This window comes from Palaemon carinicauda, chromosome 32 (genome assembly GCF_036898095.1).
Source record: "Palaemon carinicauda isolate YSFRI2023 chromosome 32, ASM3689809v2, whole genome shotgun sequence".
Lineage (NCBI taxonomy): Eukaryota > Metazoa > Arthropoda > Malacostraca > Decapoda > Palaemonidae > Palaemon > Palaemon carinicauda.
In genome coordinates, this window is record NC_090756.1 from 73854301 (window position 1) to 73878515 (window position 24215).

Sequence of the window (24215 nt, forward strand, 5' to 3'; positions counted from 1 at the left end):
ACATACACCCTAATAAGACTCATTCAAAATGAAATAATTGAAGAATCTAACAGATTAAACAGAGAAAACTGGAATAATACGATGATAAAACTAGGACAAACTTACCAAGGCCCAGAAAAATTCTGGGAAAAACTACAAAGATTACTGGGAAAATCCTAAATAGATTTACCATACTTAATCAACAGTAATGGTCATAAAGTAGAAGACATGGAAGATCAAAATAAAGTACTAACTGAAACATGGACAAGTACATTCAAAATTACAGACTAAGAAAATTGCAGATTTCGACAGACACGGAAACTTCCTACAAGGAAATAGGGAACGAAATATGTAATATGAAGTTGAATCCTAACAAAACTCAAAGTATGATTGTAAGTAGGTCAAGACCAGTGGCTCCTCAACATTTGTATCTCAGCATTGATAATAATTCTTTATCTTTGTAAGTCTCTTGAAATTTTAGGTGTGATTCTTGACAGCAAATTTACTTTTGAGAAACACATTGGGTCTGTGTCTTCTTCAATTGCACAAAAAATTGTCTTATTGAGAAAGTCTTTCAATACATTTGGTGATCAATCTATTTTGAAGAAGTATTTTAATTCTTTCATTCTACCTCGGTTGAGTCCCATGTTAGGCTGGGAAGAACGTAGAGCGTAAAGGTCCCCTTTTTTGTTTTGTTTCATTTGTTGATGTCGGCTACCCCCCAAAATTGTGGGAAGTGCCTTGGTATATGTATGTATGTATTATTATTAGTAGCCAAGCTACAACCCTAGTTGGAAAAGCAAGATGCTATAAGCCCAAGGGCTCCAACAAGGAAAAATAGAGCAGTGAGGAAAAGAAACGAGGAAATAAATAAACGATGTAAGAAGTAATGAAACATTAAAATAAAATGTCTTAAAAATCATTAACAACATGAAAACAGATAATTCATATATAGACTATAAAAAGATTTATGTCAGCCTTTTCAACATGAAAACATTTGCTAGAACTTTTGAAGTTCTACTGATTCAACTACCCGATTAGGAAGATCATTCCACAACTTGGTTGCAGCTGGAATAAAACTTCTAGAATACTGTGTAGTATTGAGCCTCGTAATGGAAAAGGCCTGACTATTAGAATTAACTGCATGCCTAGTATTACAAACAGGATGGGACTGTCCAGGAAGATCTGACTGTAAAAGATGGTCAGAATTACAACAAATTTTATGCAATATGCATAATAAACTAATTTGTTTATTTCCTTATTTCCTTTCCTCTCGGGGCTATTTTTCCCTCTTGGAGCCCTTGGGCTTATAGCACCTTGCTTTTCCAACTAGGGTTGTAGCTTGGCTAGTAATAATAATATTAACAATAACAATAATAAATAATAACAATAACTAATAATAATAACAACAACAACCCCCTATCAAACTCCAGATCCACAAACACTGGATGAGAACAACTACTTAAATGCATACATAGAAATACACAAGATAATGAAAGCAGTTGAAGCATTTTAACACAAAGCACCAGATGAAAACTACCAATGTTGGCATGGAGAAGACTCCAACAAATATTAAACTTAACACTCTCTATAGGATATTACCCAAAACCAAATAAAGAATGAATACTCATACTTCCCCCAAAACCAGGGAAAGACCCAAAACTGCCAGAAAACAGAAGGGTGGGAAAAGTGAAAAAATCATAAACACAAGGCTAAGGAAATTCCTAGAAAATAACAATAAATTCTACGAACATCAACACGGTTTCAGGACAGGGAGAAGGACTGAAACTGCCCTCATGGCAATTTACGAAACAATAGCCATGAACCAACTAAATATGAAACACCAATGCAATGTCATCTGCAGAGATATCTCTAAGACATTTGACAAAGTGTGGCATGACTACCCCAAATATGAAATACTCCAATTGGAACTACCAATAATAATGTAAAAACTTCTCTCAAGCTACATAAAAGACCGAACTGTCAAATACCTAGCAGAGATGGGAAACTGGGAGAAACCATATATATAAAAGTTCGGGTACCACAAGGGGACCCGGGCATACTATCCCCAACACTTTTTATAATCTACACAGCAGATATGCCAACCACCCCTGAATATGTCATAAACTATGCCTATGCAGATGACATAACTCAAGTAATAATGCATCCTACAAATTCCAAAAGGTTTTTGAAAAAACTGAGAGATCAAAAGAATAAATGATTACGAAAACAAGTAGAAAATAAAAACAAATAGCAACAAACTACAATTCTTATCAGTAGCAAAAAATAAACCAGCACCATTAACAATAAACAACATAAATATTCCATTTAACTACGAAGTTGAAATCCTTGGTCTCTCCATCAAAATAACTGTCATAAGTTAACAACTCCAATTGGCAAAACACAGAAAAGGAGCATTTAAACATTCCAAATTATTGATTAAAAAACATAAGAATAAATCTCTACAAAAGCCTGATAAGACTTCTATTCGAATATCCAATAGCACCAGCAGGCACAATGGCTCAATCAAAGATGAAAACCCTACAAAAATTCCAAAATGGAAACATAAAAAACATATATGGCCCAAGCAATGACAACAAGAATAATAATAATAATAGCACTAATGAAAACAACAAAACACTCCATAACATATATAATCTCGAACGAGTAAACGTCATGTACCACAGAAGAGTCACACAAGCCTGGGAAAGACTCAAAAACTTTTCCCAGAACTTGCAACAATGAGTGAGGAAATAACAGACACACAAGACGAGCATTCCTGGTGGAAAAGAATATCTCCTTTCATTACTCAGGACGAACCAAATTCAGAGTATTTCAATAAAACAAAAAGTAAACAAACATAATAAGTAAATAACCCCAGAAAATGAATTATCATGAAAACACAGACCATCTTAGGCTGCAAGAGTACTCACCTCCTGGAAGTCCACAAGGGCATGGTGTTGGCACCAAAAAAAAAAAAAAAACTAAAACAACAGCAAATCCTAAATTTCCCCCTCCCCTCCCCCACGTATCTTATCTCCTTATACTATAGCTGTAGCTTTTATTGAATCTGGTAATATGAAGCTAATCCTAAACTTGAATGGACTATTCTCTTGTGACTTTGACTTTATCTGACATTGAGCATACACCAGTGATTTTTATGATATGATCTAAAAATTTTACTTAACTTTAAAATAATTGAAACGTAGCTAGATTAACTTTTAAATCTATATCGTATTTCCAACTATGATTGTATAATTAAGATAGGTTAACACAGTGCTCCCAACTAGTCATTATTTTTGAGAAATATGCTGGTGCCGGTGGTGCGTTCTTTAAACCAGAGGACAAAGTGTTGTAAGGTTATAATGAATCTCCTGCTACAAAATCTGATTTCGTGCAACTTTCAGGCTCGATACCAATCTCAAGATACTCTGACTTAAAATTGAGTGTGGAGAAAAAGTCATCATTGCTTACATTACATAATATTTCTTCAATGGAGGGCAATGGAAATAAATCCTTTTTTGTAATGCTATTAAGTTAATGGTAATAGACTAAAATTCGTGATGCACCATCTTTCTTTTTCATTACCACTATTGGCATTTGCCAGGAAGAATTGATATAGAAATAATTCCTCAATTCTGAAGATCAAGTAATTGTCGATCAATTGCTGCTTGATAGGCAATAAGTACATGATGAGGATGAGTTACTACTGTGTGATTATCTCTGGTAACAAATGAGAAGTCATTGAATGAGAATTACAATACATATAAAGGATATTTATTATGCGAAAGTTCTAACGTGAGATCTTGGAGTTGAATATCACTTGCTCCCATGAAGTACATTTGACTGTACGGTCACAAACAGAAATATGTCGATATTACGTTCAATTGTAGCTAACAAAATATCTTCAAGTGTTAATATTTCATGGGTGAAATTATAAAATATTTCTTAGGCGTTTCCTTTGATAACTTCTATTAAAATAGCGATACTTTCTTCTACACCGGAATGAAGTGTAACATGTGCTATGCAGTTGGGAATTTTAGGACATACTTTTAATTTAACTGAACATTTCACTGTTAAATACACATTGAATATCTTAGCTGAGCATAAATTTCTTCACAGAAGCTAGCTTTGCAAGCTTCTATGGTATTCCCAATGTGGTAGACAAAATCTCTATACTTTGTGATCCCCCCAGAATCAGTCTCAACATTAATTCCTAATGTGCAAATAATATTCATACCCAGGATAGCTTTGACATCTAAAATACCCAAAAACGGCATGCCAAAGAAATATAAAATTGCATGATTATTAAGTAGTCCAAGGGGTAGGTTGCAAAAAATAATAATGATTACTTGGTTTACCACTCAGTATTCCATACTTGATAATTCCAGGTGGCTAAATAAGTGAAGTTGTTACAATGTCATTACCTATAAGAAAAAGCAGCCCAAGTCAATTAATTTAGAATATAGGCAACCTGATATCTTGATGGTGATAATGGGGGTGGGGAATGGTGTTGTCCTGTGCTTCTGCTGTTCACTCTCAGGTAAAGTCAATGAAATAAACAGAATTTTAACAATAAAATTTAAAACTTTTAACACTTTCCAGGGATTTGCAGAGTTATGATTTGATGGTGTGATTTACAGTACTAGCCTTGATTGCTTCATGCAACACAGTGTGCATAGTTTCTACCTCCCAGCAGGAGTAGGATATTACATTGATTGGTTCTTTGGAGGGAAAGCAACTTTTTTATTAATTTTAGATTGAGGTCTTACTCGGATGATATTGACTATGGCACTTACAAGTAAGTGATGAAATGATAAATTTCATTAGAAATCCTTTTTTTTTCTAGTTCCTTTTTAAATCTAATGACTTGTGGACTAATTATGTCAATTGTTTGTATGGCTTGAAAAACCTCACCAAAATTTATTTTGACTGAAATGTATCCTTCCACTTAAATAACTAATAATGCTATCATAAATGGGAGAAAGAGAGGGATAATATGAAGCCACTCCTGTAAATTCAAGTTCTTAAAATGAAAGTTTTTTTTTGTATACAAAGTCATCACCTTGCAAGAGTTTTTAAAACCTTCTTTTCAATGACACACTGTCTTTGGCAGCAATTCAGAAAAAAATGGAGTGATATTTGGGATGTCCCTTAAAAGCCCAGAAATGACAGTAATATACAATTATTCTTTTGCTGTTTAGTAGCTTGTGGAGAATGAACAGACAAACATTGGCTATTGTAAACAGGTATTTTTTTTTTAATAGGAAACGTCTCTTAGGTTGATAGCAAATGCAGTTTCTTACATGTTACTCATGGTGCAATTGAATATTTTCAGGATTCATCAATTTTAGACTGCCATATTGGTTGGTAGCTTTTTATAAGCATGATTACCAGTAATTTATTTTCAGGCAAAAGAAAGTTTGGCCTCTGTCTCTTCAAGCTTTCCGTGTATCAGCCTTTACATATGCTCTACCAAGAAAGCCTGTAACATCTGATGCATCGTTTAAAGATTATGTAAGGAAGCATGATCATTGGCTGGGCTCAGAAAGTGGATTATCATCGTGCACAGCAAATTTCCAGCATGAAACTTTTCCATCGCATAGCAGCAACTCTGCTAGTTCTGAAAAAAATTTAGTGATGGATAACTTTGAAAGTAATCTAGGTGAGGATATTCCTTGGCAGAAGACAGCAACAGTATCCTGGGAAGATGCATTTTCTGAACTCAACCCAAGTAAGACCTCAGTTTTGTTGCATATTGTGCGGTCTTGTAATAGTTGCATTATAACAAACTAATTTATTATACTTAACCATTGTGTGTGCCACACCAGACGCTTCACTTTTTTTCTAATTATGAAAGGGTAGATAGCTGTAAGTACTTAGCATGTCAGGATTAGTCCAAGGTTCTCAGGAAGTTAACACTTTCTTTGTTTTGTTCATCTCTGATAGAGTACATTCGTTTTATGAAATTCATTCTATAGAAATACTTGGCCTTTTGCTTTCAAGGAAAATATTTTTTTACAAGTTTTTCCAGTTATTAGGTATTGCTTTTTTTTCCACTGGCACAATGTAGTCTTGATAACAAATCAAAATGATCAAATCTCAACAGGTTTTTGTTTTGGCTGCCTCCATTGTTACAAACTTTCATTGTAATGTTAACAAATGAGAGAGAGAGAGAGAGAGAGAGAGAGAGAGAGAGAGAGAGAGAGAGAGAGAGAGAGAGAGAGAGAGAGAGAGTGTGTGTGTGTGTGTGTGTGTGTGTGTGTTTAAATGTGTTTACAAGGATTTTGGATGTCTCAAAGACTTTTCAGTTCATCTGCGGAGACTCCATTTGCTCTTTGGTAGTGTGATTTAGTTTAAGCATTTAGAGAGTTTTTATGATCTTGTTTAACTTATTCTTGAACTCGTTTACCGTGTTACTGTTTGCTGCATCCGCTGGAAGATTATTCCAAGTATTTGCTATTTTGCATGTAAAGAAATTGCCACATTGAGTGGTGGTGTATGTTTCCAATTCAGTTTATATTTGTTACCTCTGGACTGGTTTGTGCTAAGCGTGAATAGATTGTTGTAATCTACATTTGTTATTCCTTTAAAAATTTTGTATGCCTCTATTAACTGTCCCCTTAGTTATCGAGTTTGTAGATCAAATAAGTTCAAACGTTCCATCCTCTGTCTATATCCAAATTGCCTCGGTGTTGGAACTAGTTTGGTGACCCTAGCTTGCACCGCTTCCAATCTATCTATATCCTTTTGAATACTTCAAGCTCAGAATTGGACTCCGTATTCTAGATGGGGTCTTACTGCTGCAGTACAGTGTTTTTGTTTCTGTATTTGAATTGTCTCTGTGTAGCCTATTAGTTTCTGTGCTTTCTTTTCAGCTTTTATGCTCTGTTTTGTGAACTTCAAATCCTTGCTGATAATAACACCGAGATCTTCTTCCTGGTCCACACTATCTATTTCATCACCCAGCTGTGAGTAATCTGATTGTGGGTTACTGTAACCTATATGCATGACTTTACATTTCCCACAGTTGAAAGGCATTTGCCATTTTCTGGACCATTCTCATAGATACATTAGATCCTCTCTTAAGGCTTTACGTCTCCCGAGTTTGAAGCATTTATGTCCAATTTAGTGTTGTCGACAGATTTGGCTATTCTACTCAATATTACTTCGACCTTCTCCTAATTTTATGAACTTTCTTTCATGTTGCTTTCTCAACTCTGAGAAAAATTCCCCGTATCATATATATATATGTATATATTATGTACATACAGTGGAACCTCTACACACGAACGTATCTACATCCGAATTTTCCAACATCCGAAGTAAAATTCGAGCAAATTTTTTACTCTACACCCGAATTTTATTTCGACACACGAAGTAAACATTACGCCATTGAGCGTCGAGTGCTCAGTTCTCTATTCTTGTGTGTATCGTGTGGTTGTCCTCTGTTTGGTCTGTTATTAACAGTGTTTATTTTCTTCCTTTTCTCACATTTCCTTTTTGATTTCACCTATAACCATGGTGCCTAAGAAGCTAAGTTTCAGTACAGGAAGAAGGCAATTCTTTCATTAGAATTGAAGCAAGAAATTATAGAAAAACATGAGAGCAGTGTGCATGTGAGTGATACTGTATGGCTAAACAATATGGCCGGAATAGGCCTATGATCTCGAGGATCATCAAGCTGAAGGCAGCCATTAAAGCAAATAACCATCGAAGGGGATCACCATTATTACAAGACATCTTAGCAATACCCTGGAAGAGATAGAACACCTTTTGTTGATAGGGATAAAGGACAAAGAGATTGTTGGCAACGATCATTTGTGAGACGGGCCAGCGTGATGAACAGAAAGAAAGAAAAAAGTGAAGCAAAGAAAACCATGATAGCATTAACAAGCTCTTTTAAATAAGACTTCTCTCTTTTTCTGTTTCTCTCTAAACAGCATTAACATGTTCTTTAAATAAAATCTCTCTCTCTCTCTCTCTCTCTCTCTCTCTCTCTCTCTCTCTCTCTCTCTCTCTCTCTCTCTCTCTCGTTCTTCTTCGCTGTTATAGTGTTAGATACGTCTATTATTTATTTTCCGAGAGAGAGAGAGAGAGAGAGAGAGAGAGAGAGAGAGATATTAAACAAAAATGTGTTTAGAGTACATATGATTTTTAACAGCGTCAACGAGTTGAAAAACAGTTAAATGTAACTAAGAAAGTAATAACAGCTAATCTGAATTCCTTTATTAACTAAAACAAATATTGATACAAACACACTCGTGTGCATATGCACAAACACACACACAGGTGCAAGAATTACTACGCAGTAAGAGAGACGGTCGGGGAGGAGGTAGAGATGGTGACTGCGATAACATACCGTAACTCGTCACTGAAAGTGATGAAAATAGAAAATCAAAAGAAAAAAAATGTAAAAAATATGAAATATAAAAATAAAAAAAAAAAAAATAAGCTAAGATAGATTAAAATTTCCTTAGTGTAAGTTACGGTATGTTATCGCAGTCACCATCTCTACCTCCTCGCCTATCGTGTCTCCTCCTGCGTGTGTGTGTGTTTGTATCAATATTTGTTTTAGTTAATAAAGGACTTCAGATTCGCTGATATTGTTTTTATAGTTACATTTCACTGTCTTTCAACTCGTTAACGCTGTTAAAAATCATATGTACACAACACATTTTTGTTTAATCTCTCATTTTTGTTTAATCTCTCTCTCTCTCTCTCTCTCTCTCTCTCTCTCTCTCTCTCTCTCTCTCTCTCTCTCTCTCTCAGAAAAATTAATAGACGTCTCTAACACTAACAGTGAAGAAGAACAAGAGAGAGAATTTATTTAAAGAACATGTTAACACCATGTCTACCTTCTCGCCGATCGTCCGTCTCCACCTGGCGTAGCAAATCCTACACCTGTGTTGGCCTGTCTCAAAGGTAAAGTGGCAATAAAAGGGATTTTGACAAAGGAAAAATCTATTTCTGGGCGAGAGACCCGTGTCGCCCAGTGAAATGATCCTTTAGCACTATTTCTAAGGTATATAACTGCTATATATTACCAGAGAAAAAATTGCATGGGAATGCCAGGTTGAACCCAGCTCGCTCACCTGTATAAGGTGTCGATATAATACTGGGGCGCGATAAATCACAACCAGAGGCCTCGCACCATTTAGATGTCTCCTGTCAAAATCCCCGAACAGCGAGGCGCTGTTCAACCTCGTACTACTACTAACCAACCCACGCCAGTGACGTCACTCCTTTTTTAGCACGCAGTGTGATAACAATAATTTGTGTTGTGTGTACATTTCGCTGTTTTTCTCTGGATTTACCTCAAGATGTCCGACTCCACTGTCACTACATCTAAGTTAAGTACAAGAGCTATGAGTTTTGAGATTTTGGAGGGAGCCTTGTCCGTTTTGGTTTATATTATTCAGTTTTTATTCACGACCTTGCTGGTTCTCCCTCGGTACAGGCTCCTTCCTCTCTCTCTCTCGTTCGTTCTAAGAATTTTCAATTAGTCCTCCATATTGATTGTTTCTCGTTGTGAACTTTACGGATCTCCATGGTTCACACACCGTATCAATTTTATATTGTCCTGTTTTATGATAACAGTTATTTCATATTCACACATTTTTTATTTATTATTTCTTTATAATTATCTTTTTTACATGCTTCTTTCATATTATGCAGTTATGTTATTGTTATGTGTAATTATGTGTAGCCATTTATTAAGGATTTATTATGGGTTTTTAGGCTGAGGAGCGAATTGAATGAATTACCATGTATTCTTATGGGAAAATTCGTTTCTACATCCGAACATTTTCTACATCCGAAGTTGGTTGTGGAACGAATTAAATTCGTATGTAGAGGTACCACTGTATATATATTTATTTTTTTTTCTCTTTTGGCTCGGATGTTTCTACATCTATTATAGTCACTGGTGAGGATGTTTATACATCCGTTATTGCTGCCTGCTTAGATGAATTGGAGGAGGTGTCGTGGTTGGGAGGTATTTGCGTTCAAAGCTATACAGTATTTGGGAGGATTGGATGATCTCAGCCATCCCGAAGAGGGTTTGGACCTTTTTGGCAGAACTATTCTCAAGTATTGGGTCTTCAGAATCCAGGGGGATCCAATGCTTGGGGTAGGACTCTCGGCTTTTGGCCGGAAGGCCATCATTACAGGTATGGGGAGGATGATTCCATATTTTCTTGGTCTCGGTCCTAACAGGCGGGTTCAGCTTACACCTGTGCCTCTGTATTGATGCTATCCTTCGGGTAAGGTATGGAGTGGACCATATGGGAAGTATACTCTCATTGTGCCGATAGTGGAGGACGCAAATTTCCTATCTGACGTATGATGCCTCAATGTTCTCAAGCAGGTAAACCCTTCTTAATGAATCCCTTCCTCGACCCCTGCTTTATGGACTTTTCTAATAACGAACCCCCATCCCCAAGATACGCTGACGCTTCCCCGGGACTGTTGACGACCTCTGCTAGGTTAATTAAGGAAAATTCAGTGGACGACATTCGAACTAAAAAGGACCACTTTACTGATGTTAGAAAATCTAGAAATTGGGGTAACACAAGGAAACTACTATTCCTTCATGTTTCCCAAATTCCATTAGGGACAAACTATGATGATATATATAGAGCATTTTAGTGCTCTGGATTCATAAAGGAATTAAGGATGAGACTCGGAGATGAAAAATGGGACTCTTGGATATCTTTTGATAGTCATGATGAAGCATTTAATGCCATTAGTAATATTAGTTGTATCAAAAATAACAAATTGAATATCATAGGAGCTCTTTGTGATAATGTCCCAAAGGAATTGGATGTGTACAAACCTGCTGATTGATTTGAAAAAGAGAGAAATGTACCCATGCCTTCACAGAGAAAACCCAAACCCCCAATGTGGCTTGTAGCTGAACATAAAGGGATAATAGGGAATTATTTTAAAATATGTAATTATTCCGTAACCGAAATACAAACCACGCTATTTACATTGGGTTTACTTTCGGCGTAACTGAAATTGACGAGCCAATAGATTTTAACGAGGGTTAACTACCCCCGCGCTAGTTAGCGGGGGAAGGGGTAGCTTGCTACCCCTCCCCCCCACACACCGGTGATTTGCTTCACTTCACTTTTGGCTCGGACGATGTGCAGACGTGTCTGTCTATCGTCCTCGTTATTGACAGCCTTAATCTTTTCTTTGCTTTTCCTCAGCTGTGTGTTTGAAGTTGGCCTTGCCCTTTGGTATTCATCATGCGCAAGTGGCCTGGGATCGCTGGCCGCCCTTGCGGTACCTTCATGTCGGCGGTGGATACCGATCTTCACACCCTTTGCCCACAGTGTCGAGGCCGACGGTGTGATAGGGAAAATACATGTAGTGAGTGTAGGGAGTGGTCTGCCTCCCAGTGGGAGAGGTTTGCCCGCCGGCATAAGAAGAAGTCCAAGAGAGACCATTCTTCTGGGGTTGCCTTGATGGAGGAAGGCTCCCGGGACTCTTCTTCCGCCGCCCAAACCTCCTCAGAAGCTCCCCCTCGTCCGGCTTCTAGTGAGAGGCCGCTGAGTGGGAGCGCAGGCCCTTTTTCTGTTTCCCGACCTCGGTGTGCGGGAGAGGGCGTCTCCTCCTATAGCGGGGTGGCTCCCCTTCCTCCTCCGGGGGAGGTTTTTGATAATGTTGATCTTGTGTCTAATGATGATCTTTTTCAGCTTTGGGCTTCCTTGGGGCTTAAGGGCCTGCCCTCCAAGGAAGCCCTGTTTGACCTTATTCAGTTGGGGGCCGCTGTCAAGCAGTCGCCGGTGATAGCAGAGGTAGATCCTCTGTCTATCGTCGACGTCATGGTGGCAGAGGCTTCCGACGGGTCTGGTCAAACCTCTGCGGCTCCTGATGTTGATGACATTGCTGAAGGCTCTCCTCCCCCTTCCGTACATCCTTCGAAGGGGGAAGGGGGTCCCACGGTCTCTCCTGCGGCTAAGTCTCCCCCTCGGGGGAGCGCTCTGACTGAGACTCCTCTTCGGAGGACTGATGATCCCGACGACCTCCCTCATGGCCGCCTTCGCCGTAAGGCTCATCGTCTGCTTCGCCGCAAGGGCCTCCCGTCTCCCTATATGGGTATCAAGAGGCGCCTTTTCGAGTCTTCACCTCCTCCGTCCTCCGATGGGGACTCTCCTCGCCGGGAGCAGACCGTAGCAGCCGCGTCCTTAGGCCTCTCCGGGGATCGTTCACATTCTCCCACGCCTTCCAGACCTTCCACTTCCTGTGCAGATGGCCAGCAATCTTCTGATCTCGTCAGCCGACGGGCAAAGGGATGTCGCCCACGGTGTGGGTGCTTCCCTTGCGCGCCAGGGTTCCCCTGCGTGCCCTCCTACGCGTTCACGCGTAGTAGCGCACCAGCGCTCTCCTGCTCGTCAGCGCTCTCTTGTTCGCCAGCGCTCTCCTGATGGTCAACGCCCCACTGCTCGCCAGCGCTCTCCTGTGGACAACGAACATCCTCCTGTTCCTGTTACGTGCCTAGCGCGCCAACATTCTCGTGAGCGCACTAGATCTCGTGCTCGTCAACGCGCACCTGCGCTTCCAGTTCCTGACACGCGCCCTGTGCGCCCACGCTCGCCCACGCGCCCTAGAACTCCGGTTCGGGACATGGGCAAGGACTCAACTCCTCCTCGCCCTCGCGATCCTGCTCGTTAGCTTTCTCCTGCGCAGCAACGCACACGGTCTCCTGCGCGTACATCCAGAGTTCCTGTACCCCCACGCGCCCCCTCTTCCCGAGTCCGTTCGTGAGCGTTCGCCTTTGCGCGTCGCGCCGATAGCTCCTGCACAGTCTTCTACGCGTCGTCTTCCTGCTCGCCAGCGATCTCCAGCGATCTCCAGCGCGCCAGCGATCTCCAGCGCGCCAGCGATCTCCGACGCGTCAACGTTCTTCTGCTCGTCAGCGATTTCCTGCGCGTCAATGGTCACCAGTGCGTCAACGGTCACCAGCGCGTCAGCGCTCTCCTGAGCACCGGCGATCTCCAGACTGCCTTCGTGATCCATCACCTGCGCGCAAGCGCTCTCCTACGCGTCAGCGCCCAGCGGATCTGGAGAGACATAGGTCTCCTGCGATCAGCTCGCCCACGCGCAGTCGCTCGCCTGCACGTTCTACGCGCCATCGCTCGCCAACGCGCCACCACGCGCCAGCGCGCCATCGCTCGCCAACGCGCCACCACGCGCCAGCGCGCCATCGCTCGCCTGCGCGCCATCGATCGCCGACTTGCCATCGCTCGCCCACGCGTCACAGGTCTCCAGGACACCATCGTTCCCCTGCTCGGTCCCTTGGCCCTCAGCGGTCTCCTGAGCGCTCTCGTTCGCCCACGCGCCAGCGCGTTCACTCGCCAACGCGCTCACTCGCCAGCTCGCCCACGCGCCCGCTCGTCCGCGCGCCCACGTGCTCACTCGCCTGCGCGCCCGTTCGCCTGCGCTCGTTTGTCTCCGCGCGATTGCGCGCCCGCGCTCCAACAGCCCCTCGCGCGCGACTGTTTTGTAACGCCCCCGCGCGAGCGTCAGCACGACCCCCGTTCGCGTCGGGTTCCGCAGCTCGCGGCAGCAGCAGGGACGCGTGTCGCCAGGTCGCAGTCGGGATCGCCTCCGCCTAAGCGCAGGTCTCTTTTGCAGGACAAGGAAGAATCATCGGAGAGGTCAAGGCAACTTTCTTCCCCTTCATTTTTGCAGGCAGGTCCAGTGGTGTCCACTCCGAAGGATCGCCCGATCCCCTTCCCTCCAGCGGGAATTTTGAACTCTGTGTCCATGTCTCGGCAGTCTTGGTTTGGTCCTCTGATGCGGGCGTTAGTGAAGGCTATGAAGCCGGCACTCGCCGATCTAGGACAAAAGCCAACGACGGCCTCGCCCTCGCTGAAGAGAAGGAGAGGAGTGGATTTCGTGGTGACTTCTCGCAGGGAGAAGTTGGTTCCTAAGAGGTCCGTCAGTAAGGCTTTGTCCCCTTCGCAGTCGTTTTCTCCTTCTCCCGTAGACGAGGCCTTTCCGTCCTCAGGAGAGTCCAGCGAGGCGGCGATTTCCCCCTCGGCACCAAGGGGGGAGTCACCTCCTCGTGGAGGAGAATCGTCTTGCGTGGAAGGTGCCTACCAGTCCTCTTTGCTGGAGTATTGCATCCCGCCCAGGAGGGAACCCAAGGACTCCAAGACGATTCCGAAATCTTCTTCATGAATTCGTCAGGAACCAGCCAGACCCCGGGAGTACGTCGACGTGTCTCCCCAGGAAGAGCTTCCGGGGACAGGAGACTTAGCTACCAGTCCGCAGGGAGGAGAGCAGCAGGAGTCTGAGCATGCCTTCTGGCAGGTCTTGGGCCTGATGAGACAGCTCAACGGGTTCATGGACCCTGTGATTGCCCCGCTTGAAGGCAAGGACACGGTCCTGGACCAGGTCTATGGAACTCAGAAGCCCCCAAAGGCCAGCGCGGCTCTGCCCTGATTCCAGGGGGTGAAGAGTGCCAGAGCCAGTGCCAACACTCAGCTCGCAGTCCTCGCCTCCTCCAGTCGTTCCTCTGCCGGGAACAAACTCCTCCCACCTCCTCGTCTCCAGCAGAGGAGGTATTTTGAGATCATGGGGGAGTCTAGCCTCGCTCTTCCCCTCCACCATTCGGTGGAAGAGCTTACTAGGGGAGTTCCTCTTGAGAAGCTCTCCGCTCGGCAGGTGACGTTCTCGGCGTCGGAGATCCTGAGCCACGAGAAGGTCGCGAGGTGTGCCATGCAGGCCACTTCATGGCTGGATGTCTGGCTAGGTTCTCTGGGCATCCTATTGCGCTCCGAGGATCTGTCTAAGGAGAGCTATAGGAAGGCCCTGGAGACCTTCCTCCTCTCGGGCACTCGCTCCATCGAGTTCCTGGCACATCAGGTTACCAACCTGTGGGCCAACTCGGTGCTGAAGCGTCGTGATGCGGTGACCGAGAAGATCCATCCGAAGGTCCCCGCCGTGGATGTCTGCAGGCTCAGACACTCCTCCCTCCTTGGGGGAAATTTGTTTGAGCCCCAAGATATGGAACAAACAGCTGAGAGGTGGAGGAAATCTAGCCAGGACTCCCTCCTCCAAAGGGCCCTTGCATCTCGGCCCTACAAGCCTCCAGCTCCGCAGCAACACCAGCAGCAGCCTCGCAAGACACCGAAGCAGGCGCCGGCAGCTAAGAAAGTGGTGTCTAAGCCCCAGCCCTTTCCTGCCAAGGACAAGAGGGGCAGTAAGTCCTCCAGGGGAGGCAAGACTCCTAGATGAAGCGGCCGCGGCCGCAAACGCTAGGAGTGGCACCTGTGGGGGGATGCCTTCAAAGTTGCGTGCACAGGTGGCAGCAACATGGGGCCGATGTTTGGACGGTCTCCGTGATCGGCCAAGGGTATCGCGTCCCATTCACGACATCTCAACCTCCCCTGACAGCGAATCCAGTGTCGTTGAGCTCCTATGCCATGTGATCAGCAAAGGGGCTAGCCCTTCGGGCAGAAGTCGAGACCATGCTCAAGAAGGATGCTCTCCAGGAGGTCGTTGACGGCTCCCCAGGCTTCTTCAGTCGACTCTTTCTTGTAAAGAAGGCGTCTGGAGGCTGGAGACCAGTCATCGACCTCTCAGCTCTGAACAAGTTTGTCAAGCAAACTCCGTTCAGCATGGAGACGGCGGACACGGTCAGACTTGCGGTGAGACCATAAGACTTCATGTGCACACTGGATCTGAAGGACGCGTACTTCCAGATCCCAATCCATCCGTCTTCCAGGAAGTACTTGAGATTCAGCCTAGACAGCAAGACCTACCAGTTCAAGGTGCTGTGCTTCAGTCTCTCCACAGCACCTCAGGTGTTCACCAGAGTGTTTACTCTGATTTCGTCTTGGGCGCACAGGAACGGCATCCGTCTCCTCCGATATCTGGACGACTGGCTGATCCTAGCGGACTCGGAGTTGACCCTTCTTCGACACCGAGACAGGCTTCTGGGACTTTGCCAAGATCTGGGGATCTTGGTAAATCTTGAGAAGTCCTCTCTGCAGCCGTCCCAATGACTGGTTTATCTAGGCATGTTGTTAGACACCAATCTCCACAAAGCCTTTCCATCAGACGACAGTATAGCAAGGCTGAGGAGGGTGGCGGAACCCTTCCTCAGGCGGGAAGAGCTTCCTGCCCAATCGTGGTTGAGTCTCTTAGGTCACCTGTCCTCCCTGGCTCGTCTGGTTCCAAACGGCCGTCTCAGGATGAGATCCCTGCAGTGGTGGCTCAAGTCCCGGTGGAATCAAGGATCCGATTCCCCGGACTTTCTGGTCCCGATAGGACCTTCGGAACAGGTGGACCTGCGGTGGTGGCTGGTCAACGAGAACCTGCGAAAGGGAGTGGATCTTCTCGTCCTCCCCCCGGAATTGACACTGTTTTCGCACGCGTCAAAAGAAGGGTGGGGGCTCACATTCTGAACCAGAGGACCTCAGGCCTTTGGTCAGAATCAGAAAAGTGCCTGCACATCAACCTGCTAGAAATGAAGGCCGTATTCCTGGCTCTTCAACAGTTCCAACGGACCCTGGCGGGTCACTCCGTGGTGGTGATGAGCGACAACGCCACGGTAGTGGCTTATATCAACAAGCAGGGAGGTACTTTTTAGCAGCAACTATCCCATCTTGCAGTAGAGATTCTGAGGTGGACCGAAGTCCACTCGATAACACTATCAGCTCGCTTCATTCCTGGCAAGAGGAATGTGCTCGCCGACAGTCTGAGCAGGGCGTCGCAGATAGTGAGTACCGAGTGATCTTTGGATCCTCAGATAGCCAACAAAGTCCTGACTTTGTGGGGTTCCCCGACGGTGGATCTGTTCGCGACAGCTTTGAATTTCAAAATGCCCCTTTACTGCTCCCCAGTCCCGGACCCCAAGGCACTCTGGCAAGATGCTTTCCAACAACGGTGGGACAACATCGACATGTACGCCTTTCCACCATTTTGTCTGATGAGAAGGGTGCTCAACAGGACCAGACTATCTGTCAACTTGTCGATGACTCTGATAGCTCCGCTATGGTATCACGCGGAATGGTTCCCGGACCTTCTGCAGCTCCTGACGGAGCTCCCGAGAGAGCTTCCCCCACGACACGAGCTACTCAGACAGCCACATTGCAACATCTTCCACAAAGCCGTAGCCTCTCTTTGGCTTCCCGCCTAGAGACTGTTCAGCGTCTTCTCACGGAGAGAGGCTTTTCGTAACAGGTTGCAGAGAGAATGTCTCGGCACCTGCGAAAGTCCTCTGAGGGAGTCTACTAGGCGAAGTGGAGAGTCTTCTGTGGTTGGTGTCGTGGGAGGGGTATCTCTCCACTCGATGCCACTATTCCAGCAATAGCGGAGTTTCTCTTTTTTTGCGGGAGGAAATGTGCCTTTCGGTCTCAGCGGTGAAAGGCTATCGCTCAGCCTTGAGCTTGGCTTTTAGGCTGAAAGGAGTGGACATTTCTTCCTCGCTGGAACTCTCTCTACTCATACATAGCTATGAGCTTACCTGCCCTCAGTCGGAAGTGAGACCTCCTCCATGGAATGTGGTTCGGGTTCTCAGGGCTCTTGAGAGACCTCCCTTCGAACCATTACGCCAGGCCTCTGATCGTCACCTATCTTGGAAGACGGCTTTCTTGCTCGTATTGGCCTCTGCCAAATGAGTTAGTGAACTTCATGGTCTCTCGTACGACGTCGCCCATTCAAGGGGATGGGGGGAGGTAACGTTCAGGTTCGTCCCTGAGTTTGTTGCCAAGACTCAGAACCCTGGAGTGCCGGAACCACGGTTCGACTCTTTCAGGGTCACGAGTCTCCGTTCTGTAACAAGCGACCCAGACCAGCTGCTATTATACCCAGTGAGGAGTCTGAGGTGTTACTTGAAGAGAACAGCTGCAGTTCGTCCTCAGGTGCAAGCATTGTTTGTTAGCATAGGCAGGGCGAAGAGGAGGGTCACCAAGAACACCATCTTGGCTTGGATTTGAAGGGTTATCCATCACGCCTTGAATCCGGATCCTCCTCCGTCATGTCGCCCTAGGGCACACGACGTCAGGGGCATCGCTACATCCCTGGCCTTCAAGAGAAACTTCTTTGTGACGCAGGTGCTTCAAGCTGGGGTCTGGAAGCGTCAGACGACCTTCACGGCCCACTACCTGCAGGACGTGACCCACAGGAGCCTCGATACTTTTTCTATCGGCCCTGTTGTGGCTGCACAACAGCTGGTCTAGCCTCAGGCTCCTTTATGGACAAGTAGCAGTAGGTTGAGGGCGTTGTTACCCGGTTTTAGTCTGCGTGAATGAAAGAGTATGTCTGGCCCTTACTTCTTTCTTCATCCTCCCCTCTCTTGGGGAAGCAGCATCCTGGTCTCCGCATAGCTGACCTCAACCTCTGCAGGTAAACCATGCTTCCTTGTGCTCCTAGTATTAAGCTTAATACTGTCGCGTCCCCCATACCCTGACGAGGTGGTATTGGGAACGTCCTATCCTGGATTCCTATCTAAAGGTCTCAAGGTCAACTTCATAGGACGAGTCACGCTCTTTCCTCCACACACAACTTATGTAGGCCACACGTTCCTTGCGGAGTAAGGAACTTGTGAGGTGCAGGGACTCCTTTTCTCGAGTACTACTCACTAGGAGTCGGAGTCCCCGGGTAAAGCCAAAGTCAGTAAGGCTGGGGACTTTCCACCCTTCCTAAGGGGTAAGTCACCCAATGTAAATAGCGTGGTTTGTATTTCGGTTACGGAACAAATGGCAAATTCAGAGATAATTTGTATTTTTCCTAACCATACAAACCTTAGCTATTCACACATATTTGCCCGCCAGCCCTGTCCCCCAAGTCAAGTCCTACCTCTAAGTGAAGTGAAGCAAATCACCGGTGTGGGGGGGGGGGGGGGAGGGGTAGCAAGCTACCCCTTCCCCTACCCCCGCTAACTAGCGCGGGGGTAGTTAACCCTCGTTAAAATCTATTGGCTCGTCAATTTCAGCTACGCCGAAATTAAACCAAATGTAAATAGCTAAGGTTTGTATGGTTAGGAAAAATACAAATTATCTCCGAATTTTTCATGTTTATTCAGAAAAAAGTAGAAACCATTGCACTTGGAGATATATCTCGTTTTGGGAAGAATAGTTATCTCATCCATGCCAAATCTTCGACTCAGTCTGCAATACTATTTAACTTACATACTGTCAGTAATGAAATTACATTGGAAATGAAACCTCATCTAAATTTTAGTTATGGAAGGGGAGTGGTCTTTAATAAAGACCTGTACGAATTTACAGAGGAGGAGATCCTTTCTATGTGTCCACTAAATGTATGGAAAGTGCATAAGGTTCCTGGAACTTCAATGATTATACTTACTCTCCAAGATGCTGATGTACCTTTCCATATTGTTTTTGATAATGAAAGGATTAAAGTTCGGCCTTTCAAACAAAAAGCCCCTGCAATTCTTTAATTGATTTAAATTTGGACACCCATCCAAAGTTTGCAAACATGAAAATATGTGTGGTATTTGCTCCAAAACCTTTCATGGAGAATGTACACTTGAGGCCAGGTGTTCAAACTGCAATTTGAATCATAAATCAACTGATAGGAGATGCAAACTGTATAAGTGGAGGTCCACCAACCTCTTCAACAATCAGATCAAAGAGACAGAAAGAAAATCATTTTAGATAAATTTTCCTTGGTCGTCTGGACCTAGAGACACTTGATGTTACTGTTATACATCATTCAGCTGATCATGGACTATGTCAGTGCTTCCTGCCCCCTACAGGGAAGAGTCTGAGAAGACTCTAGGAAAAAACCCGAGGATTGTGAGTTCAAGGAACAATCTAGCAAACAAGTTTGTATATTAGTGTCCTCATATACACAAAACATAGTTTGTACTCTGAATGGAATTGATCTGTATAGGTTACAGATACCTCCCGAGTCTGTTTGTTTGTAGAGACAGATAGACAGGTTTACATTTGTGTAGGAAACCTTAATTCAATGAGGTAAACAAGTTAGTACAATCAGTCATTACTAGTGACTGAACTTAAAAGCATAACAAATTATCTGAAGAATGTTTGCTTGGAACAGTAATAACATTAGTTCCGAATATTTTTCAAAATTTAAGAGGATAAAAAGATGCTCTGACACCCTTTATTGAATAGTTTAGTATATTTGGGGCGAAATGAGACGCAAAGATTCCTACTATTGTTTATTACAATAGAATATAGAAATCATGGTTGTAACATTTACAATTAATCATATTTTTTGCTGAAAATATTTGTGTAAAGGCATAATTAGTAATAACAGAAAAATTTTTATAAACTTTCATCTGAAAAGGAAACACTAGCCACTCTATGGGAAATATGGAATATTTCACTTTGGATTCTGTTGTTACAAGGAACACTTACATACGAATATGCATGGCACATGTGTCAGTCTATTATGCTTAATGTCACCAGTGTAATTAGAACAGTCTATAGTGTCATGCACTAGACACATCACTCAACATGATACACCATAAGAGTCTATCATGTATATCCTTCACTAAAAGTCCCAAATAGTGCACTGTTCTTCGCAGAGATCAAGTGGCAGGTTTTAGTACACTACCTGCTGCCACCACAAAATGTTTGATCTCCTGTAGTTGTTTCGCGTAGTGCTTGAAGAAGACCCTGGATGACTTCCATCCAGTGTAAGCGCTAAGACTTTCAAACCACATAGTTTGAAAGAAATTTAAAGACGAAGAAACTTTTCTCGGATCATGACCTGCGGGTGTACTGTCTGGATCCGCTCTGCAAATGAAATGGGTGATCTTTGCCCTTAGTTGTTTCAAGGATAATGTCGAACATGATGTTTCTCCCCTGAAAAGCTGACCTCCCCTAAAGTCGGAAGTTCTACGAAGATAGACGTTTAGGCATTCCACTGGGCATAGGGATGCTTCTTCCTTCAGAGGGCAGATTCTCCAGGGACCCCACCTCTTAGTGGGCAGCTCGTTCTTGGTGAGAAACGTTGGGTCCGGAAAAAGGTTCAGTTCTCCGCAGTCTATGAACTGAATGAGGCCATCATCCCTCGAGAGGGCCACTATTTCGGTAACTCTGGCTCCTGAGGCTAGTGCAAATAAGAATATCACCTTTTGAGTCGAAGTCTTTTAGAGAGCAATCTTCGTTGTTCAAGGTTGAAGCTAAGTGAGGAACCTTATCCAAGGACCATGAAATGGGCTTTGGAGGGGCTGCGGGCCGAAGTTTAGCGCAGGCTTTTGGAATCTTGTTGAAGATTTCGTTGGAGAAATCTACCTGGAAGGCGTACAGTACGGGTCTGGTTAGGGAAGATTTGCACGTAGCATTCGTATTGGCTGCTAACCCTTTTTCATGGAGATGGATGAAGAAGGATAAACAGAAATCCGTAGTAATCTCCTTTGGTTTCTTCGCCTTGACAAAGGTGACCCATTTTTTCCAGGAAGACTCGTATTGTCTTCTCGTTGACTTTGACTTGTATTCTTCTAAGAAGTTAATACTGTCCTTTAAAATCCCAAACCTTTTCTTGACTGCTAAGGTGAGAAAATCATGAGATGAAGGTTCCGGGTTTTCTGTGATGAAGCTGAGACAGTCGATTTCTGCCCTTGTTAAGTCAGAACTGGATCCGGCAACAGGATCAGCTTCAGTCGTAGTTCCGTTATCAGGAAAACCAGACGCTGTTGGGCCACTTGTGGGCCACTATTGCTGCTGTTCCATGAAAGGATCTCAGTTTGTTGAGGACTTTCAGCAGAAGGTTGGTTGGAGGGAACAGGTAGATCTTGGACCATCTGTTCCAATCTAGGGACATTGCATCCGTTCCTTCCGCTAGAGGATCCTCGTATGGGGCTACATACCGGGGTAGCTTCTTGTTGTCCCTCGTTGCGAAGAGGTCCTGGGACTTTGCGTAAGATGAAGGAGAATGATCTTGCGTCTAGGGACCATTCTGACTCGGGTTGAACCTGGATAGAGCGTCCGCCATCACATTGCGGAACCTTTGAAGGTGAACTGCTGACAAGTGCCATCTCTTCTTCTCCGCTAGCCGGAGGATGGCCAATATTACTTGATTGATTTGAGGCACTTTCGAGCCCTGTCGATTCACGCATCTCATTACAACCTCGCTGTCTAATACCAGTCGGGTGTGGATTGAGCAGCGAAGTTTCAGTGTTATCAGTGAAAGAAAACCTGCCATGGCTTCCAGAAAGTTGATGTTGAAGGTTTTGAAGAGGGAAGACCAGGTTCCTTGGACTTTCCGATGGTGAGAATGGCCTCCCCACCCTTCCTTCGAGGCATCCGTGTGAATGGTGACTGACGGTGGAGGCGGTTGTAAGGGTACCTTCTTCTTTAGATACTTGGCCTCTGACCATGGCTTGAGGAGGGATCACAGACGATTCGGTATCAGTCTTTTTAGATATCTTCGAGCGTTTGAAGCGTATTTTCTCCAAACTCCTGATGCATCTTTTAATTGAGCTCTCAATATTGGGTCTGTCACTGAGGCAAACTGGAGAGACCCCAACACTCTCTCCTGTTGTCTTCTTGATATCCTGGCGGATTGAAGGAGTCTCTTGACAGATCCCGCTATCTCTCTCCTCTTCTTTGATGGAATGGAGAGGCAGTGTGACTGTAAGTTCCAGTGGACACCCAGCCACTGGAACTTCTGAGCTGGAGATAGTCAAGACTTTTCCAAGTTGATCTTGAATCCTAGGTGTTCCAGGAACTGGATCACTTCCTTGGAGGCTTGCGTGCACTCTTCTTTGGATACTGCCCACACCAGCCAGTCGTCCAGGTAGGCTACTACCTGAATTCCCTTTAGGCGTAGTTGATGAATGACTGCATTCGCAAGCTTGGTGAATACCCTTGGGGCTATGTTCAGACCGAAGGGCATGGCTCTGAAGACGTATTGTCTTTTCTGTATCTTGAATCCTAGGTAGGGGGAAACTTGACGGTTGATTGGAACATGTCAGTACGCATCCGTCATGTCTATGGAGACTGTGTATGCCTGTTTGGGCAAAAGGGTCCTTATGTGTTTGAGCGTCAGCATTCTGAACTTTTAGTTCACTATGAACTTGTTGAGTGGTGAAAGGTCCAGAATGACTCTGAGCTTTTCCGAGTCTTTCTTCGGAACACAGAATAGCCTTCCTTGGAATTTGATGGACTTTGCCCTCCTTACAGTTCTCTTGTCTAAGAGTTCCTGAACGTATTCTTCCAATATGGGTGTTGAGTGTTGGAAGAATTGAGGGAAGTTCGGTGGAGTTGTATTCCAACTCCACCCTAGTCCGTTCTTGATTAGGCTGTGGGCCCAGGGATCGAAGGTCCAGCGATCCCGGAAGAGGAGAAGTCTCCCTCCTACTGGTAGCATCTCACTTGGAGTGCTGGTTGGAGGGTTTGCCTCCTTGGCCACATCCACCTCTATTGCCCCTACTTCTAGATTGGCGTCTAGAGGATCCTCGAAAGAAACCTCGAGACCTCGGCCTAAAGGTCGTCGATTGCCTTTCAAAAGCTGGGGTGAAGACGGGCGACTGAGTCGCCACTGGTTGGGGCACCAGCTGGAAAGTGATGGGTGGTTGTGCCACCGTCTGGGGCACCATGGCCACGGGGAGCTGTTGTTGTTGTCGAGGACGAGAGGGCACTCTGGGTCGGTTTGTCTTCCTTTTCGGCTGGGGACCCTCTTCAGCGGAAGACTTTCTTTTGGAGGACAAGCCCCACTTGGAGAGGAGATTCCTGTTCTCCGTTGCAGCTTTATCCACAACCTCTTTAACCACTTCACTTGGGAAGAGGTCTTTTCCCCAGATGTTGGAGGCTATCAGCTTCCTTGGTTCGTGTCTCACTGCAGCCGAGGCGAACACGAACTCTGCAAGCCCGGCGGGCCTTAATGAAATTATATAGGTCTTTGGTGACCGTTGCCAAATGAGCTTTGGCAAAGACCATGAACATATCTGGGGTCTCGGGAACACTTGCCATCGTCTCTAACCCGGTTTGTAGAGACATAGAGGCGGCAAGTCGTTCTTTGGTCTCCTGCTCCCTGCGCAGGTGAAAGTCCGACAACTTTGGGAGGTCTTCACCGAACTGACGTCCGGCAATGTCAGCCTTCAGCTTCCCGACTGAGAAGGTGTTATAGACATCCTTCCAGTCTGCATCGTCAGATGGTAGGGCAAGGGAAAAGGATTTACACTCCTCGAGTGTAGGACAAGGTTTTCCTGCCTCGACTGCCTTCAAGGCCGCCTTAAACCCTTTCTCCATAAAGGGGAAGGCACGGGAAGAACCAGC

At 44.8% G+C, this 24215-nt stretch overlaps 1 protein-coding gene across 1 annotated transcript in view; it reads left to right on the forward strand.

The window, feature by feature from the left end:
- The window catches only part of LOC137625660 (uncharacterized), a 533194-nt gene that overhangs the window by 99826 nt on the left and 409153 nt on the right, over positions 1-24215 (forward strand). Inside the window, exon 4 of the mRNA XM_068356570.1 lies at positions 5391-5713. Coding sequence (XP_068212671.1) covers positions 5391-5713 — 323 coding nt within the window. The remainder of the gene's footprint in view (positions 1-5390; positions 5714-24215) is intronic.